The following is a 13362-nucleotide window of genomic DNA, read 5'->3' on the forward strand; positions in this document are numbered from 1 at the left end:
AGAGTTAAGTTAGGATTTTTCAAAATGCTGACACACCGAGATCAAAAGGTTCGCCATCACTGTCCTAGGGCCATCTTGGGTTGATAAGGAAGCAAATGATAGTATAGGACAGTGGTTGGCAAACTCATTAGTCAGCACCGCCAAATATCAACAGTACAACGATTGGAATTTCTTTTGAGAGCCAAATTTTTTAAACTTAAACTATATAGATAGGTACATTGTTATTAACTTAATTAGGGTGCTCCTAAGGCTTAGGAAGAGCCACATTCAAAGGCCCAAAGAGCCGCATGTGGCTCGAGAGCCGCAGTTTGCCGACCATGGGTATAGGATAAAAGAAGTGATAGAAAAAGGAGACTCAAAGGAGAAAGTGCTAGAGATATATGTGATACCTTGAGGGATGAAGGCAGAGAATTGACAGGGGCTCTTTGTTGTCTGAATGTGAAGGGAACTCCTGATGAAATAACAGACTGAGGCAATGACTATCCTTCGCTGCTAAAACATTAGAAAAGACTGAAGGGGAATCTTTGTGATAAAGAGATCAGGCTAACTACACCACTAATCAATCTGAACAACAGATTGATGTGATGTGATGCAATAGGAAGTACACAGGACACACTCAGAAGTATTCTTCACACAAAAATTAAAACTGAATCTGATCAAACCCTGAGTTTTAATTAACAGTTTGCATAAATACAGTAGACAGAGGACTACAGATGAAGTAATTATTCACAGTAATCCAGTGGGTGGGGTATAGGTGAAACAAGATTAATCCTGGGCTGATAATTGTCTAAGTTGGGTGATGAATACTAGGGGATTCACTTCACCTTTTCTTTACTTTGTATACATTAGAACTTTCCATGACAAAATATTTTAAGATTTTGAAGAAGGTCTGTAAACTGGAAACAGCCTCCTTCTCTAGCCTACTGTTCTGTGGGGAGAGTAGTAGCCATAGTAGCAATGTGGACTTTTTCCAATGTTTCTTGAGCCATGAGAGTTGGCCTTTGGGAGCAGAAACAGCGGAAGGACATATTCCACTGGCATCAGGAGTGGGGTGCTTCAGGAAGACTCCACTCCAACAGGACCCTGAAACAGCCATGGCAGAAAGGGGCAAGGACAAGGCCTCCTCCAATCCAGGCCCACTCCATGGAACCCCCTCTGGGAATCAGTGGGAACACAAAGCACTTCCACCTCTAGCCCAGCCTCATCATGGTGCTATCAAGTAGGCTAAGGACTCTTCTCATTTGGTAATGAGAAGAATAAACCATCTCCTTACCCTCTCTCCATAAAAGCTCCATTGGGAAACATTGACAAAAAATGGAAATCGGGGGGAGAGGCGGTCAATTGGGGGAAAAAGGAGACATATGTAAAACTTTAGACAATAAAAACAAACAAAAATGGAAATCACTATCCCCTTAATCACCATCAATCCTTAGATCAGAAATGATACAGCAATTTGCAGTTAATTTTCACTTAATGATCTTATTTATTTTATAAATAGCCTGAAAGAGGTTAGGAGCCTGGACGAAGGTCAGAACAAAAGTGGTAGACCTAGAATGTACTAGCCAACTTCCTACAACCACAGAACACAGCTCCTTCCTGCCCTGAGGCCCATGCCCCTCATTAGTTCACCCTGATATCCACACCCCTTCAAAGATACTCAAATCAATTCCTCTCATTGGAGTTCCCAGAGATTGCCTCACTCCTGTAGTTCAGTTCCTGACTAAATGAAGGATCTGAAACATGAGATTCCATCAGGAAGTTTTTAAGGAGGCTGATAGGTGGCCAAACCTTAGTTCCTGACTGGTTCCCTTTGGTGCCAATACTAAGTTCCAGAATGGATGTTTTGACATGTTTAAATTACACATACATAATAAGCCCTGGTGGTCAGTGCGCATCATAGCGACAGGTCATTCTGCAGTTTGGTTGATTTGCATATTAGCCTTTTATTATATAGGATTATTAACTTTGTATCAAGTCAATATTTCAAAAACCCATGCTGAATGTCAGAGCAGGAAAGATCATTTTTCTCCATTCGTTTCTTAAAGAGCCACATCATAAGAGTTGAGCCCCTCAATGAAGCTGAGCTAGCTAACATATCCTAGAGCAGCGGTTCTCAACCTGTGGGTCTCGACCCCTTTGGGGGTTGAACGACCCTTTCACAGGGGTCACCTAAGACCATTGGAAAACACATATATAATTACATATTGTTTACAGTAGCAAAATTACAGTTATGAAGTAGCAACGAAAATAATTTTATGGTTGGGGGGTCACCACAACATGAGGAACTGTATTAAAGGGTTGTGGCATTAGGAAGATTGAGAACCACTGTCCTAGAGTCTTTCTTTCCTGTGTTCTTTGCCTAGGATAACTATGATGATTCAGGGCTGCCAGGGTGGCAAGCAGAGTACTAGAAGTGATGTTTCCCCTGCTGAAGACCATGAAGACATGAAAGACCAAACATGTCATTCTTCCTCACTGAACCAGGACTCTGCCTCAGAATCCACCTTAATACATGCTCCAGGCAGCCACGACTGGTCAATGGGCATTGGCATAAGGAATGAAATCTGCTTATCACCCATTCTTTTTGTAGCCCATGAAGTAGGCCATGTTTTACATATGTAAAATGATTATGCAGGAATGCCTCTTGGGCTGCTGTGATCAGCGGGGATATTTAATAGTACTGCAGAGGAAGTACTGAGAAACCTTAATCAGGGAATCCATTTTTCAGTTTAAATCCCAACTGAGATGGATTCTTCCTGATGAGAGCTTTGGACTATAATCTTTATATTCTCTCCCCTTAGCAGAACACAAAAGGGCAGAGCATAGCCCATAGGTAAAAAGGAGAAACAGAACTGAGGCATGCAGCAGCCACTCTAGAACTCAAAGTAAAGTACTAAATGGGTAAAGTGTACAATGTATGAATAATATCTCAATGAAGCTGTCAGAAAAAGTTAATGGTGAAAATGTTGCTACATCAACAATTAGTAGAGGGACTTGAAGGGAAATAAACCCCCTTAAAAAGTATCTTGAGAAAAACTAGGCACTTAGTATTGGCTTCCGCACCTGATCAAAGTTCACTAAAATCTTCCTACTGATGGCAATAAGTTCAGACCCTGATGCAAAGCAGCAACATCACATTAGAGACTAGCATGGGAAAAATGGTGTGGGTTATAAAAGAGGCTCAAAAGAATTTAAAAGAATATAATTCCAGACTGAATCAGAAGAAACACTAATTTCTAAGACAGAGTTTCCCCAAAACACATTGGTTCTGTAAGATATTAATAGATGTAACATGAAAAAGTTTCCGTGGTTACAGAATCTTGGGAAACATTGGGTTAAATGAAGCTGGAAAGGTTTCTTTACTGCAGAACTTCTCAGAGCCTTTAAAATGCTAGTAAACATTGTGATGGGATAGTGGTTAGTGTTCCTCAAAGGAATTTGCCCACAGATTCTTTTTTTCTCCCATAAAGTATCTCAAAGGACCAATATTCCTAAGATATAATATAGGAAATGCTGGTCTAAGCCATGCTTGGCTGAGGGCTTCACCAATTCCTTTATAAAGCTAAAATTGGAAGTTAATATGGGAACTATAAATAATTTATAGCATGTACATAATTATGTTTAAGTTAACTACATAGTAAAATATATATGGTTCCCATTGCACAGTTTGGGTGCAGTTAATTCAATAAAATTTAAAGTGCCCCTTCAGGTATTGTTCCAAATAGATAGATGGGGTGGACTCTGGTTATGACGGCCAAGAGTCTGGTGATGAAAACAGGCAAAATCAGGCCAGGAACCACAGTAGCTGGACTCATTCTGCCTGGATGTGGCCTCTTGTCATAGTTACACTTTTCAGGGCTAGAATGGTCACTCAGAGAACAACCTTTATGGCCATTATTGACCTCTTATTGGTGCACGCACGCTCATACATCTACATCATCATCATCATCATCATCATCATCATCACAGAAACTTAAAATTGACCCTCAAGAAGTACAACTAGCCTTGGCCAGTTTATTCAGTGGTTAGAGCAGTGGTTCTCAACCTTCCTAATGCCGCGACCCTTTAATACAGGTCCTCATGTTGTGGTGACCCCCAATTTCATTGTTACAAAGTGAACATAATTAAAGCATAGTGATTAATCACAAAAAAAATATGTAATTATATATGTGTTTTCCAATGGTCTTAGGCGACCCCTGTGAAAGGGTCGTTTGACCCCCAAAGGGGTCGCGAACCACAGGTTGAGAACCGCTGGGTTAGAGCATCAGCCAGTACACCAAAAGGTGGTGGTTTCAATTCCTGATCAAAGGCAAGTACCTCATACCTTGGTTGCAGGTTTGATTCCCAGCCTGGCCTGGTAGATCAAAAGGCTACCAATTGATGTGTCTCCTCACATTGATGTTTCTCTCTCTCCCTCACCCCCACCTCCCTTCTACTCTATCTGAAAGCAATGGGAAAATATCTGCAGGTGAGGATTAAAAGAGAGAGAGAGAGAGAGAGAGAGAGAGAGAGAGAGAGAGAGAGAGAGAGAGAAGTATAACCATCTGATCCTCAATTTGATATCTTTGAATAACAACAAATGCAAGTACATATTTGCTTGAACTGGCTCCTAAGAATGTAAAGGGGGAACTCTTACATATCCCCATCTTCCCTTCCCCCAGGCCAGGCTCTCTAAGCCTCCTTCCTCCACTACTTCACTACTCCAGAGTCCCTCCCTAAAGCCCAGGAGTTCACTAGGCTGCTCCACAGTGAGGCCTCTGGTCAAGTTCCAGCTTCTGAATTCCAGAGCAGTGTCAGATCAGAGCTGGTTCCAGCCCCGCCTGCTTCCTTCCTTCCTTTCTCCAGCCCTGATGGCCAGATTCCCACCAGAGTCTCCTTAGGAAACAACGCCTTGAGAGCCTGCTAAGCCCAAGATGCTGAGTCTCCCATGTTCCCTTTCCAGACACAAGGCTCCATTTGCCCTTTCAAGGAGGGGAGAGAGTCCCTGGGGCTAATCAGGTTCAACTGAAGAAAGCTCTGATTTACATTTCTGTTCACTCTGGGCTGCAAGTCAGGCAGGCAGCAGCCAACTCCTGGATAGAAATGACTCAGCCTGACTCCCAGCTACCATGGAAGTGCCTGACTACAGGGCTACACTTGGGGCCTTTAAATAGCCAAGTCACCTCTGAGCAATCTATTCCAGAAGTCTGCTCCCTTGGCACACTTTGCCTGAAGACAGCAGCTTGGGCACTACTTCTATCCCAATTGAAGCTTTCCAGGCTGGTCTTAGAGAAAGGAGATATGTGTCCCTTTCCATTCTGACTCTTGCAGGTGTAGCAGTAATTCATACATTGATTCTAGAACAGCGGTTCTCAACCTGTGGGTCGCGACCCCTTTGGCGGTCGAACGACCCTTTCACAGGGGTCGCCTAAGACCATCCTGCATATCAGATATTTACATGACGATTCATAACAGTAGCAACATTACAGTTATGAAGTAGCAACGAAAATAATTTTATGGTTGGGTCACAACATGAACTGTATTTAAAGGGCCAGAAGGTTGAGAACCACTGTTCTAGAAGAAATCAGTAAAAGGCTGATCAGCTCAGCCAATCAACCAGAAAACCGTAGATTTGACCAGAATGATGATAAAAGGCTACAACATAAAACATTCTCTTAGCCAAGAAATGATTGTATTTTTCTTTACCAATGTGCTGCCAGAAAAACAAAACAAAAACAAAATAAAATACCATGGCTCCTTGCTGCCAACAATTCACTTGCATTCACCACAGGGGAAAAGTATTCATTGGCAGGCATTTCTCTGTATCCCTTTTTGAAGCTGTGGGACCAGTCTCACTCTGCTCCTGGGTTTTCTAGGACTCTGAGTCCCCCATAACCCCAAGAATGCAGCTCCAACCACAGAGCAAAGGAAAACAGCAACCTTCTCCCATGTAAGCAGTCCCTGAAGTCAAGAGATGCACAAACCTCTGAGTTTTCTGGAGGTGGTGATGGTGTCTCTTGGCATACGATATCATGCCAGAAACCTGGGATGCATCCTTCACTACCAAACTCTCCATCCCACCTCCAAATAGGTACTACATCCTGCCTATTCCACTTAATTAATATCTGTATACTAGAGGCCTGGGGCACGGATTCGTGCATTGGTGGGGTCCCCCGGCCGGGCCTGCAGGGATCAGATGAAACTGGCTCCCCGAAATCTCCCGAGGGGTCCTGGATAGTGGAAGGGCAGGTCTCAGGTGATGCACCTTGGAATTGGGCTCCCTCCTCTCTGGTTCTGGGTGCGTCACCTGAGAACTGCAGCTGCCAAGTCACTACAGCTCGGTAGCTCCTATGTTGAGCATCTGCCCCCTGGTGGTCATTGCACATCATAGCTACCGGTCGGAGGGTTGGATGGTTTTATATATATATATATATATATATATATATATATATATATATATATATATATATCCTTTCCTCTTTTTTAGCTCTAGGCCAAAATAATTTCTTCCTGGATTATTATTGTACCCACCTTCATATTTGTTTTCTGACCTCCAATCTTACCTTGTCTAATCTCTTATCTGATACTGAAGTTTAATCCTAAAATCAAATTTGATGATGTTATTCCCTTAAGAAAAACCCTTCAATCATTCAAATGCACCTTTTTGTTTTTTCCTCCATGTCCTTTGCCTGGAACTCTTGACCTCGTCTCATCTGCCAACCTTCTACACCTCTTCTAAAAGTCAGTTCAGCAATGACTCCTCTGTGAAGCTTTCTCTGACCACTCATGGAAGTCCTTCCTGTTTTCCTTTGGTCCTGGTGGACCTGGTTCTTCCTTTTGCAGTGCTCATTACTCTGTTGTACCTCAATCCATCTTGATTATGCCTATCCCTGGAGAAAATTCTATGTTATGGATTCCAGCACAACATCTAGCGGGCAGAAGGTAGGGTCTTAGTATTTGTTGATTGAGGCGATGAGTAAAGCAGTAAGGGGTAAGGTAGAGGCCTAAGTAAACCTGATCCTCACTTTGCAATATAGGAAAAGAGAAAAGGGCTCATTCCAGAACCTGAGAAACACTAGGTCATAAGCCATATGGACCCATTAGCAGAGTCCATCCTTAAACTGAAAAGTCATCTGACTACCAGGAGACAACTTAAGGCTCCCTGACCACATAATTTTCCATAGTGGCTCTTGCCACTTTTCAGGAGCTGTTGTGGTCCATTCACTGAATTAATGTCCTGACCATCCCCATCCCTGAGTGTCAGGAGGCAGGAGGAGTGTGAAACTACTTTAAGACTCAGGTGGTCAAAGGGTCAGAACTTCAGCATTTTTCATCTTCTCCCAAGGGAGGTGTCACCCTTTCTCAGGAGCACCCTCGATTGATCTCCGTTCTTTCCTGGCATGTATCTAAAACCTTCCTATAGCCCAGTGGCCCTCAACCTTCCTAATGCCACGACCCTTTAATACAGTTCCTCATGTTGTGGTGACACCCAATTTCATTGTTACAAATTGAACATAATTAAAGCATAGTGATTAATCACAAAAACAATATGTAACTATATATGTGTTTTCCGATGGTCTTAGGCGACCCCTGTGAAAGGGTCGTTCGACCCCTAAAGGGGTCGCGACCCACAGGTTGAGAACCACTGCTATAGCCATTTGAGCCCATCCTTCCGGCCAACCACTGGAGCGGTCTCATTGTCTTAGTCCTTAAAGTACCTGGAACTGAGCATATGCTCATGAATTAAACAAATGAGTTAACAGACAACCTAGGTTTCAGGGAGCCCCGGCTAGCATTTCGGTCAAGTGTACAGAGACCCTACCCTGTCTGGTGCCATATGCCATTTTTTGGTCTCTGAAAGCACAGGAGGCAGGGTTTTGCCCAACACAATTAAGTGCTTAAAAGCTCCATTTGTGTGTTTTGTTTTCCACAAATCTCTTCCTCTCCAATTGTAGCCAAGTAGAAGACAGACTGTGAGACTGCACCAACCAGCCCAGCAGACAGACAACAGAGCCACAAACAATAGCCCAAATTCAACCCAATTGCTCAACAGAGAGCCTTGGACAGATGGGTGTGTCCCCAGATCAGTGAGTTATGTGGCTTGGACACAGAACTGACATACAAGATGTGCCTATCCCCGGCAGTTTCTTTGGGGAAATCTGTGCTCAAAAACGCTAAGGATTATCTAGGAGAGAGCAGGAGTGGAGCCCAGGGACTAGGGCTCCAAGAGGAGCTCTCATTCCTTTCATAAGGAGACAGGAAGAGACCCTGGGGAGCTCTCAGGGATAAGCCCAGGCCTGGTTCAGCTGCTGAGATGCCGCCAGGCCAATTAAATAATTGGTGTGATGGGGGAAAGAGGGAGGCCACGCCCTCAGGCCAACTCCCACCCCAGAGGAAGGCTCCTTGCAGCTGGCGCACAGCAGCAGCAGGAACAGGGCAGGGATGGCTTCTTCCCACTAAACTGAGAACTAATGCTTAAATTAGCACCTTGGAAACACCCAGATCTGCTGGCTGTGCCTTCTCTTCCAGCTCATGCCACTCCTCTAGGCCTCCTTTTCAAGTAAATGATAAAAAAAAAAAAAAAAAAAAGATACTCTCCCCTCAGAGCTCATTTTTCCAAGTGAGGGATGGCCTCTGGATTCTTCCCACTACTATGAGTAGGGGAGGTTTATTTGATGATCGAGCCCATATGACAGGCCTGTACAAGTACAGCTTAGTCCAGAAAGAGGGAGTGATGCTGGCACCAGCATTGCCTCATTTCCTTTAGGGTTTAAGGAGACAGCCCCCATTCTGCCCTCAGAGAGGCTCACCCTGAGGGAGTGAGCAAGAACAATAAACTTCTGTTGAACTGTGAGCTTCCGGAAGGCAGGGCCATATTTGCATCTATGTTGTTAACCACAGTGTTCCTAACCCCTAGTGTAGTATTTAGAACAGAGCAGATGCTCAATAAATATAAGGTGAATGAATTTTCAGAATCAGTAATATCAAGCCCCTATGATATTCTTTGGAAGAGAGAGTGAGGAGCTATTGTTTAACCTTTAAAGAGATAGCTTATCTTCATTTAATAAATGGGAAAACTAAGTCCGGAGAAGAGGAGAGACTTTCTAGAATAGAGGTCTCAATGAATAATGGCAAGAAATAAGATTGGTCACAGCTGAGTTCAGCCCGGGCTCCTAGTTGTTACGGTCCACCCAGATACTCCTAACGAGCCATTCTGCCTTCTCTTCTATGGTAAACCACCTTGATTCCTTATACCCTGAAATGAAGGCTCTTGGGGAAATGCCACACAAAATTCTGCTGGTCTCAACAACATACAGAGCATTTAAGGAGTTCTGGGAGTCCTTTGGGCTTCAACCTGGGAACAACCATCAAGTAACAGAAATCTGCAGGTCAGTGTCTATGGTCCTCAAATGGGGGATGGCTGTATTGCTACTTCCATAAGGCTCTCACTCAAATGCAACAAAGCAGCCCCTAGCAGAGAAGGACTCCTTTAGGCTTCAAGAAAAAGGTCTGAAGGCAATTGGTTTTTCCTGATAAATGTCTCCTTGCACTTCTCCTCCAGAGCCACAGCTTGGGAGTCTTCCGGGACCAGTACTCACTCAAACCATCATTAAAAACTTTAGGCAATGATGGAGGCACCAAGGACAACGGAGAGAGCCTAGTGATTCAATTCCTTCCCCCCTTTCCCTGGACAGCTATTGCCTCCCTTTTCAGGAACCCCACATGGGAGGCAAGAACCAACTCATTGCGCTCTTCTGACTCACTTGGACGTCCTCCTCCTCCTTCATCCACCCTCCTTTTGGGTTCTTGATTAGATGCTTAGAATTGGAAGGGCAATCTAGTTTGACAAACCAGATTGGGTGGAAAAATAATCCAGAAAGGAAAGTCCTCTTAACCCAGCCCAAAGTTCTTCAATATTAGGGGACAAACTTGTCACCAAGTTTTTCTGACCCTCTAAATAATCCAATGATGGCATCAGGCCAGCAACTCTCTCCCCAGTGTAACATGGTACACTTCTGTGCAGCTTCTTTTTTGGCTTCTGGAACTAAGTAGTCACAAAAGGGGGAAAATGGCTTTTATCTCCTGCCAGGTAGCCTCCAATGATTCTCTCTACCATCTCCCAAGAAGTGTGGCTTAGAGTAGGTCATGGCTTCCTACCAAGGTCTGTCTTGGCTGCTGTGATGGGCAGGTTGCTCAGGAAGCCACAAAGCACATCTGTCAGCCAGAGGCCTGGAGGCCCAAGGGTAGAAGCTGTTTCTCACCTCTTGGCCTAACACAGAGGGAAGAGCCGCACGGAGCCCAATATCTGCAAGTCTTGGAGAGCTCTGCTAGGTTCCAGCAGAACTCAGAGAACAGGGGACCCAACCTTTAGGTTTCTGGCCTGCCCTGACTCCTTCCAGCTCCCCCTAAGGCTGGGGTAGGGTTGGGGGGAGGAGAAGGAAAAGCGAACTGAGAACAGAGCCAGGGCGCTCCCTGGATTCTCTCTCTCTCTCTCTCTCTCTCTCTCTCTCTCTCTCTCTCTCTCTCTCGTCCTCTCTTCCACTAGGCGGCGGGCAAGACAGTCAGGTGCTCCCCCTCTCCCCCCGCCGCGGTGGGCAGCGGGCTCGGTCTGCCCTAGGCCTGGCCGCGGTGCGCCCGCGTCGCCCTCCCCCTGCCATCCCCTCTGCGCCGGCAGCGATGACATCATGCCTCCCAGACTCCGGGACCGCGGACAGGCGGTCGGATCGGCGCCCAGCAAGGGCTCCAAACACCTAGGCCTAGGAGGATGGGGGCTCTTCCCCACGGCCCCGGCGCAGCCCTGCCCCCTCGCCCGTCCGCACCTCAGATTCTCCATCCCGCCTCTGCGCGCTCTCCTTCTCGGCGCCCGTGCCGCCGGCTTAGACTGCCTGCGCTCTCCTCCGGAAAAGGGAATCCCCGGGTCCTGCACCGACCTCTGCCCCCACGGATCCCTGCCCCCGCGTTCGCATCCACATCAGCACACTGGCGGGCCGGGCCCCTCCTCTACAAGCCCATTCCCGGTACCTCGCAGCCGACTGCTCTCCAGTCCCCTCCCCCGCCCTGAACATCACAGGCCTCCAGGGCGAACCGCCTTCCCGTCGCTCACGCCAGCCTCCCGGGCCTGCCGCCCACGGTGCTCCATGACAAGCCCCTTTCTTTCCCAGCTGCGGGCCTCCGCTGGTGGGCACCATTGTGCCCCTCTCGGTTCCACCCGATAGTGCTCCCGGTAGCTCCCTCGGCCTGCCTCCTCCGACTGCGCCCCCGCCCTTACAGGCTCCTTCGCTGTCACCTCGCGGATTCTCCCACGGTTCTCAGGTCCTGCAGGTCGCCCTCCCCAATGATGTGATTTCAAGGCTCTCTTTGCCTCCTAGAAGGCGCTCCCTTAGCTCCCGAGGCCTGATTCCCTTCCTCCTCCTCAGGCGGCGCCCCCTCCCGGCCCTGGCCTGCCCGCCGCCCGCCCCCTCACCAGCGGCTGCATCTCCGAGTGCGCGGTGGGCACCTGGAACCGGTCGATCTCCTCCATCATGGTGCCGGCGAGCGAGCGAACCCAGGCCGGGCGCGGCCAGGGACGCCAACGGGACGGCGCGGGGCGGCAGCCCCAGGAGCCGGTCGGGTGGTGCCGACTAGGCCGCCCTGGACGAGTAGGGCGGGCGGGCGGCCGAGCAGATCGACGGGTGGGAGCGGGGCGGGAGTTTCGCTGGCGGGTTGAGGCCCGCGTGGCTCCGTGGGCTTGCCTAGCACTACCGCGGCGCTGGCGGGGCAGAGCCGCGGGTCCGGCCTCGCCTCCTCCTCCGCCACCGCCTCCTGTCAACAGCTCAGCCACTGCGGTGACTCGGCAACTCCACTTCCGGGTCCGGGCACCGCCCGAATGTGCATTATTCATGAAGGGGCGGTACCGGGGCGCCCCAGCCCCTCCCACATGCAGGGGTTACTAATGCGCGCGGCCGCGGGTCCCGTCATTCTGAGGGGGCGGGACTTAGTGGAGCTGAGTTTCCTCGCTCGCCCTGCCCCGCTACCCCCTGAAGCCGTTAGGGGGCGTCAGAAGCGCCTGCGCGCTGGCTGCCGGTTGGTTGCTAGGTAACCGCGTCCGGGAGGAGCCGATTCCCTCCGGCAAAGGTGCGGAGACCCCACAGCGACGGCTGTCCCCCAAAGAACCCCTGGGACTGGGAATTGAAGTGAAAGAGAATCCGGATTTCCCGTGCGTGACCGAGGGGACGGACAAGCTTCTTGTCTTGAGGAAAGGGAGCGTTTTTTAGACGCTCCAGGTGTTCAGGTGCTACCTGCTTCTTTGAAGATGCCCCACAAACCGCAGCCACGTAAGCAGGTAACACTCCAACTTGCCCTCTAGAGAGGAACTCTGACCTTCACCGCCAATGACTACTGATCATACCTCTCCTACTGATCCTTCATCTTCCTTTCCCTCTTGACCCCTAACCTTCTCTCTCCTTGTGACCCCTGGCCTGTGTCCCCGCAGGATCCCTGACCCTTTCCTGTTCTCTCCTACTAATCCTAGCCTTCCCTCCCACACCGCCACTGATCCACTGTTTCCTACATTTCACTTGTCCTCCCTCACCATTCCATTACCTCACTCCACTCCACTGCCCCATCCTGACCAGCCCACCCTCCTTAACTCCCCACCCCCACTCCCACTACCAGGTCAACATGTACAACTATTGCCCTCACATTCGTGTCCCAAAGAAATTATTTTTCCAGCACTTTGCTGGGTGAACCAGTGCTGGGCTAAGTGTGGACACAGACCTTTGGGAGCCCACAAAGGGAGTACAGGAGAACTATACAGGAGACACAGGACGGATTATGCGCCAGAGTTTGGTTTAGATTTTCTGTGCCGGGAGACTTGTGAAGAGAGACAGGTCAGGTAAAGAGGAAGAGGAGAGAGAGACCTCTTTCCCATCCCTGCCCCCATTCACACATTGCACACCCCAAACATTTCCCCCCAACTATTTCTGGAGTCTCATGTGTCTCTCTTCCCTGTGAGCCCCTGGTCCGCTCCTGTGACTCATCCAGCCATGTGAACTTTGTGTTCTTGTTGCCACCTGGCCAGATGTCATCCCTTCTCACAGGAAACCCAAGAGTCACCCCCCTTACCCACTCAGCACCGAGAGCTTTCCTCCCCAGCATCACCTGGAAGGTGAGGTAAGGCCCCGCTTCTCCAGGAGCCCTCTGTGGTGAAGGTACTCAGTCCTTCAAGAATCACTTTTCCCACCTGGCCAGCATAGCTCAGTGGTTGAGCATTGAACTATGAGCCAGGAGGACACGGTTCGATTCCCGGTCAGGCCATCTGCCTGGGTTGTGGGTTTGATCCTCAGGCCATCTGCCTGGGTTGTGGGTTTGATCCTCAGGCCATCTGCCTGGGTTGTGGGTTTG

The 13362-nt window shown here is 48.4% G+C and overlaps 1 protein-coding gene across 7 annotated transcripts in view; it reads right to left on the reverse strand.

Moving 5' to 3' along the window:
- FAM219A (family with sequence similarity 219 member A) overlaps positions 1-11828 on the reverse strand; it is a 51586-nt gene extending 39758 nt beyond the window's left edge. For 2 of the 7 annotated variants that reach the window (XM_059657186.1, XM_059657183.1), the window contains exon 1: positions 11444-11828. In XM_059657186.1, coding sequence (XP_059513169.1) covers positions 11444-11503 — 60 coding nt within the window. In that variant the 5' untranslated portion in view covers positions 11504-11828. The remainder of the gene's footprint in view (positions 1-11443) is intronic. The other 5 variants (XM_059657185.1, XM_059657182.1, XM_059657184.1 and 2 more) reach the window with 4 other exon arrangements.
- Positions 11829-13362: the final 1534 nt, after the last annotated feature.

The sequence above is a fragment of the Myotis daubentonii genome, chromosome 11 (assembly GCF_963259705.1).
Source record: "Myotis daubentonii chromosome 11, mMyoDau2.1, whole genome shotgun sequence".
NCBI classification, from domain to species: domain Eukaryota; kingdom Metazoa; phylum Chordata; class Mammalia; order Chiroptera; family Vespertilionidae; genus Myotis; species Myotis daubentonii.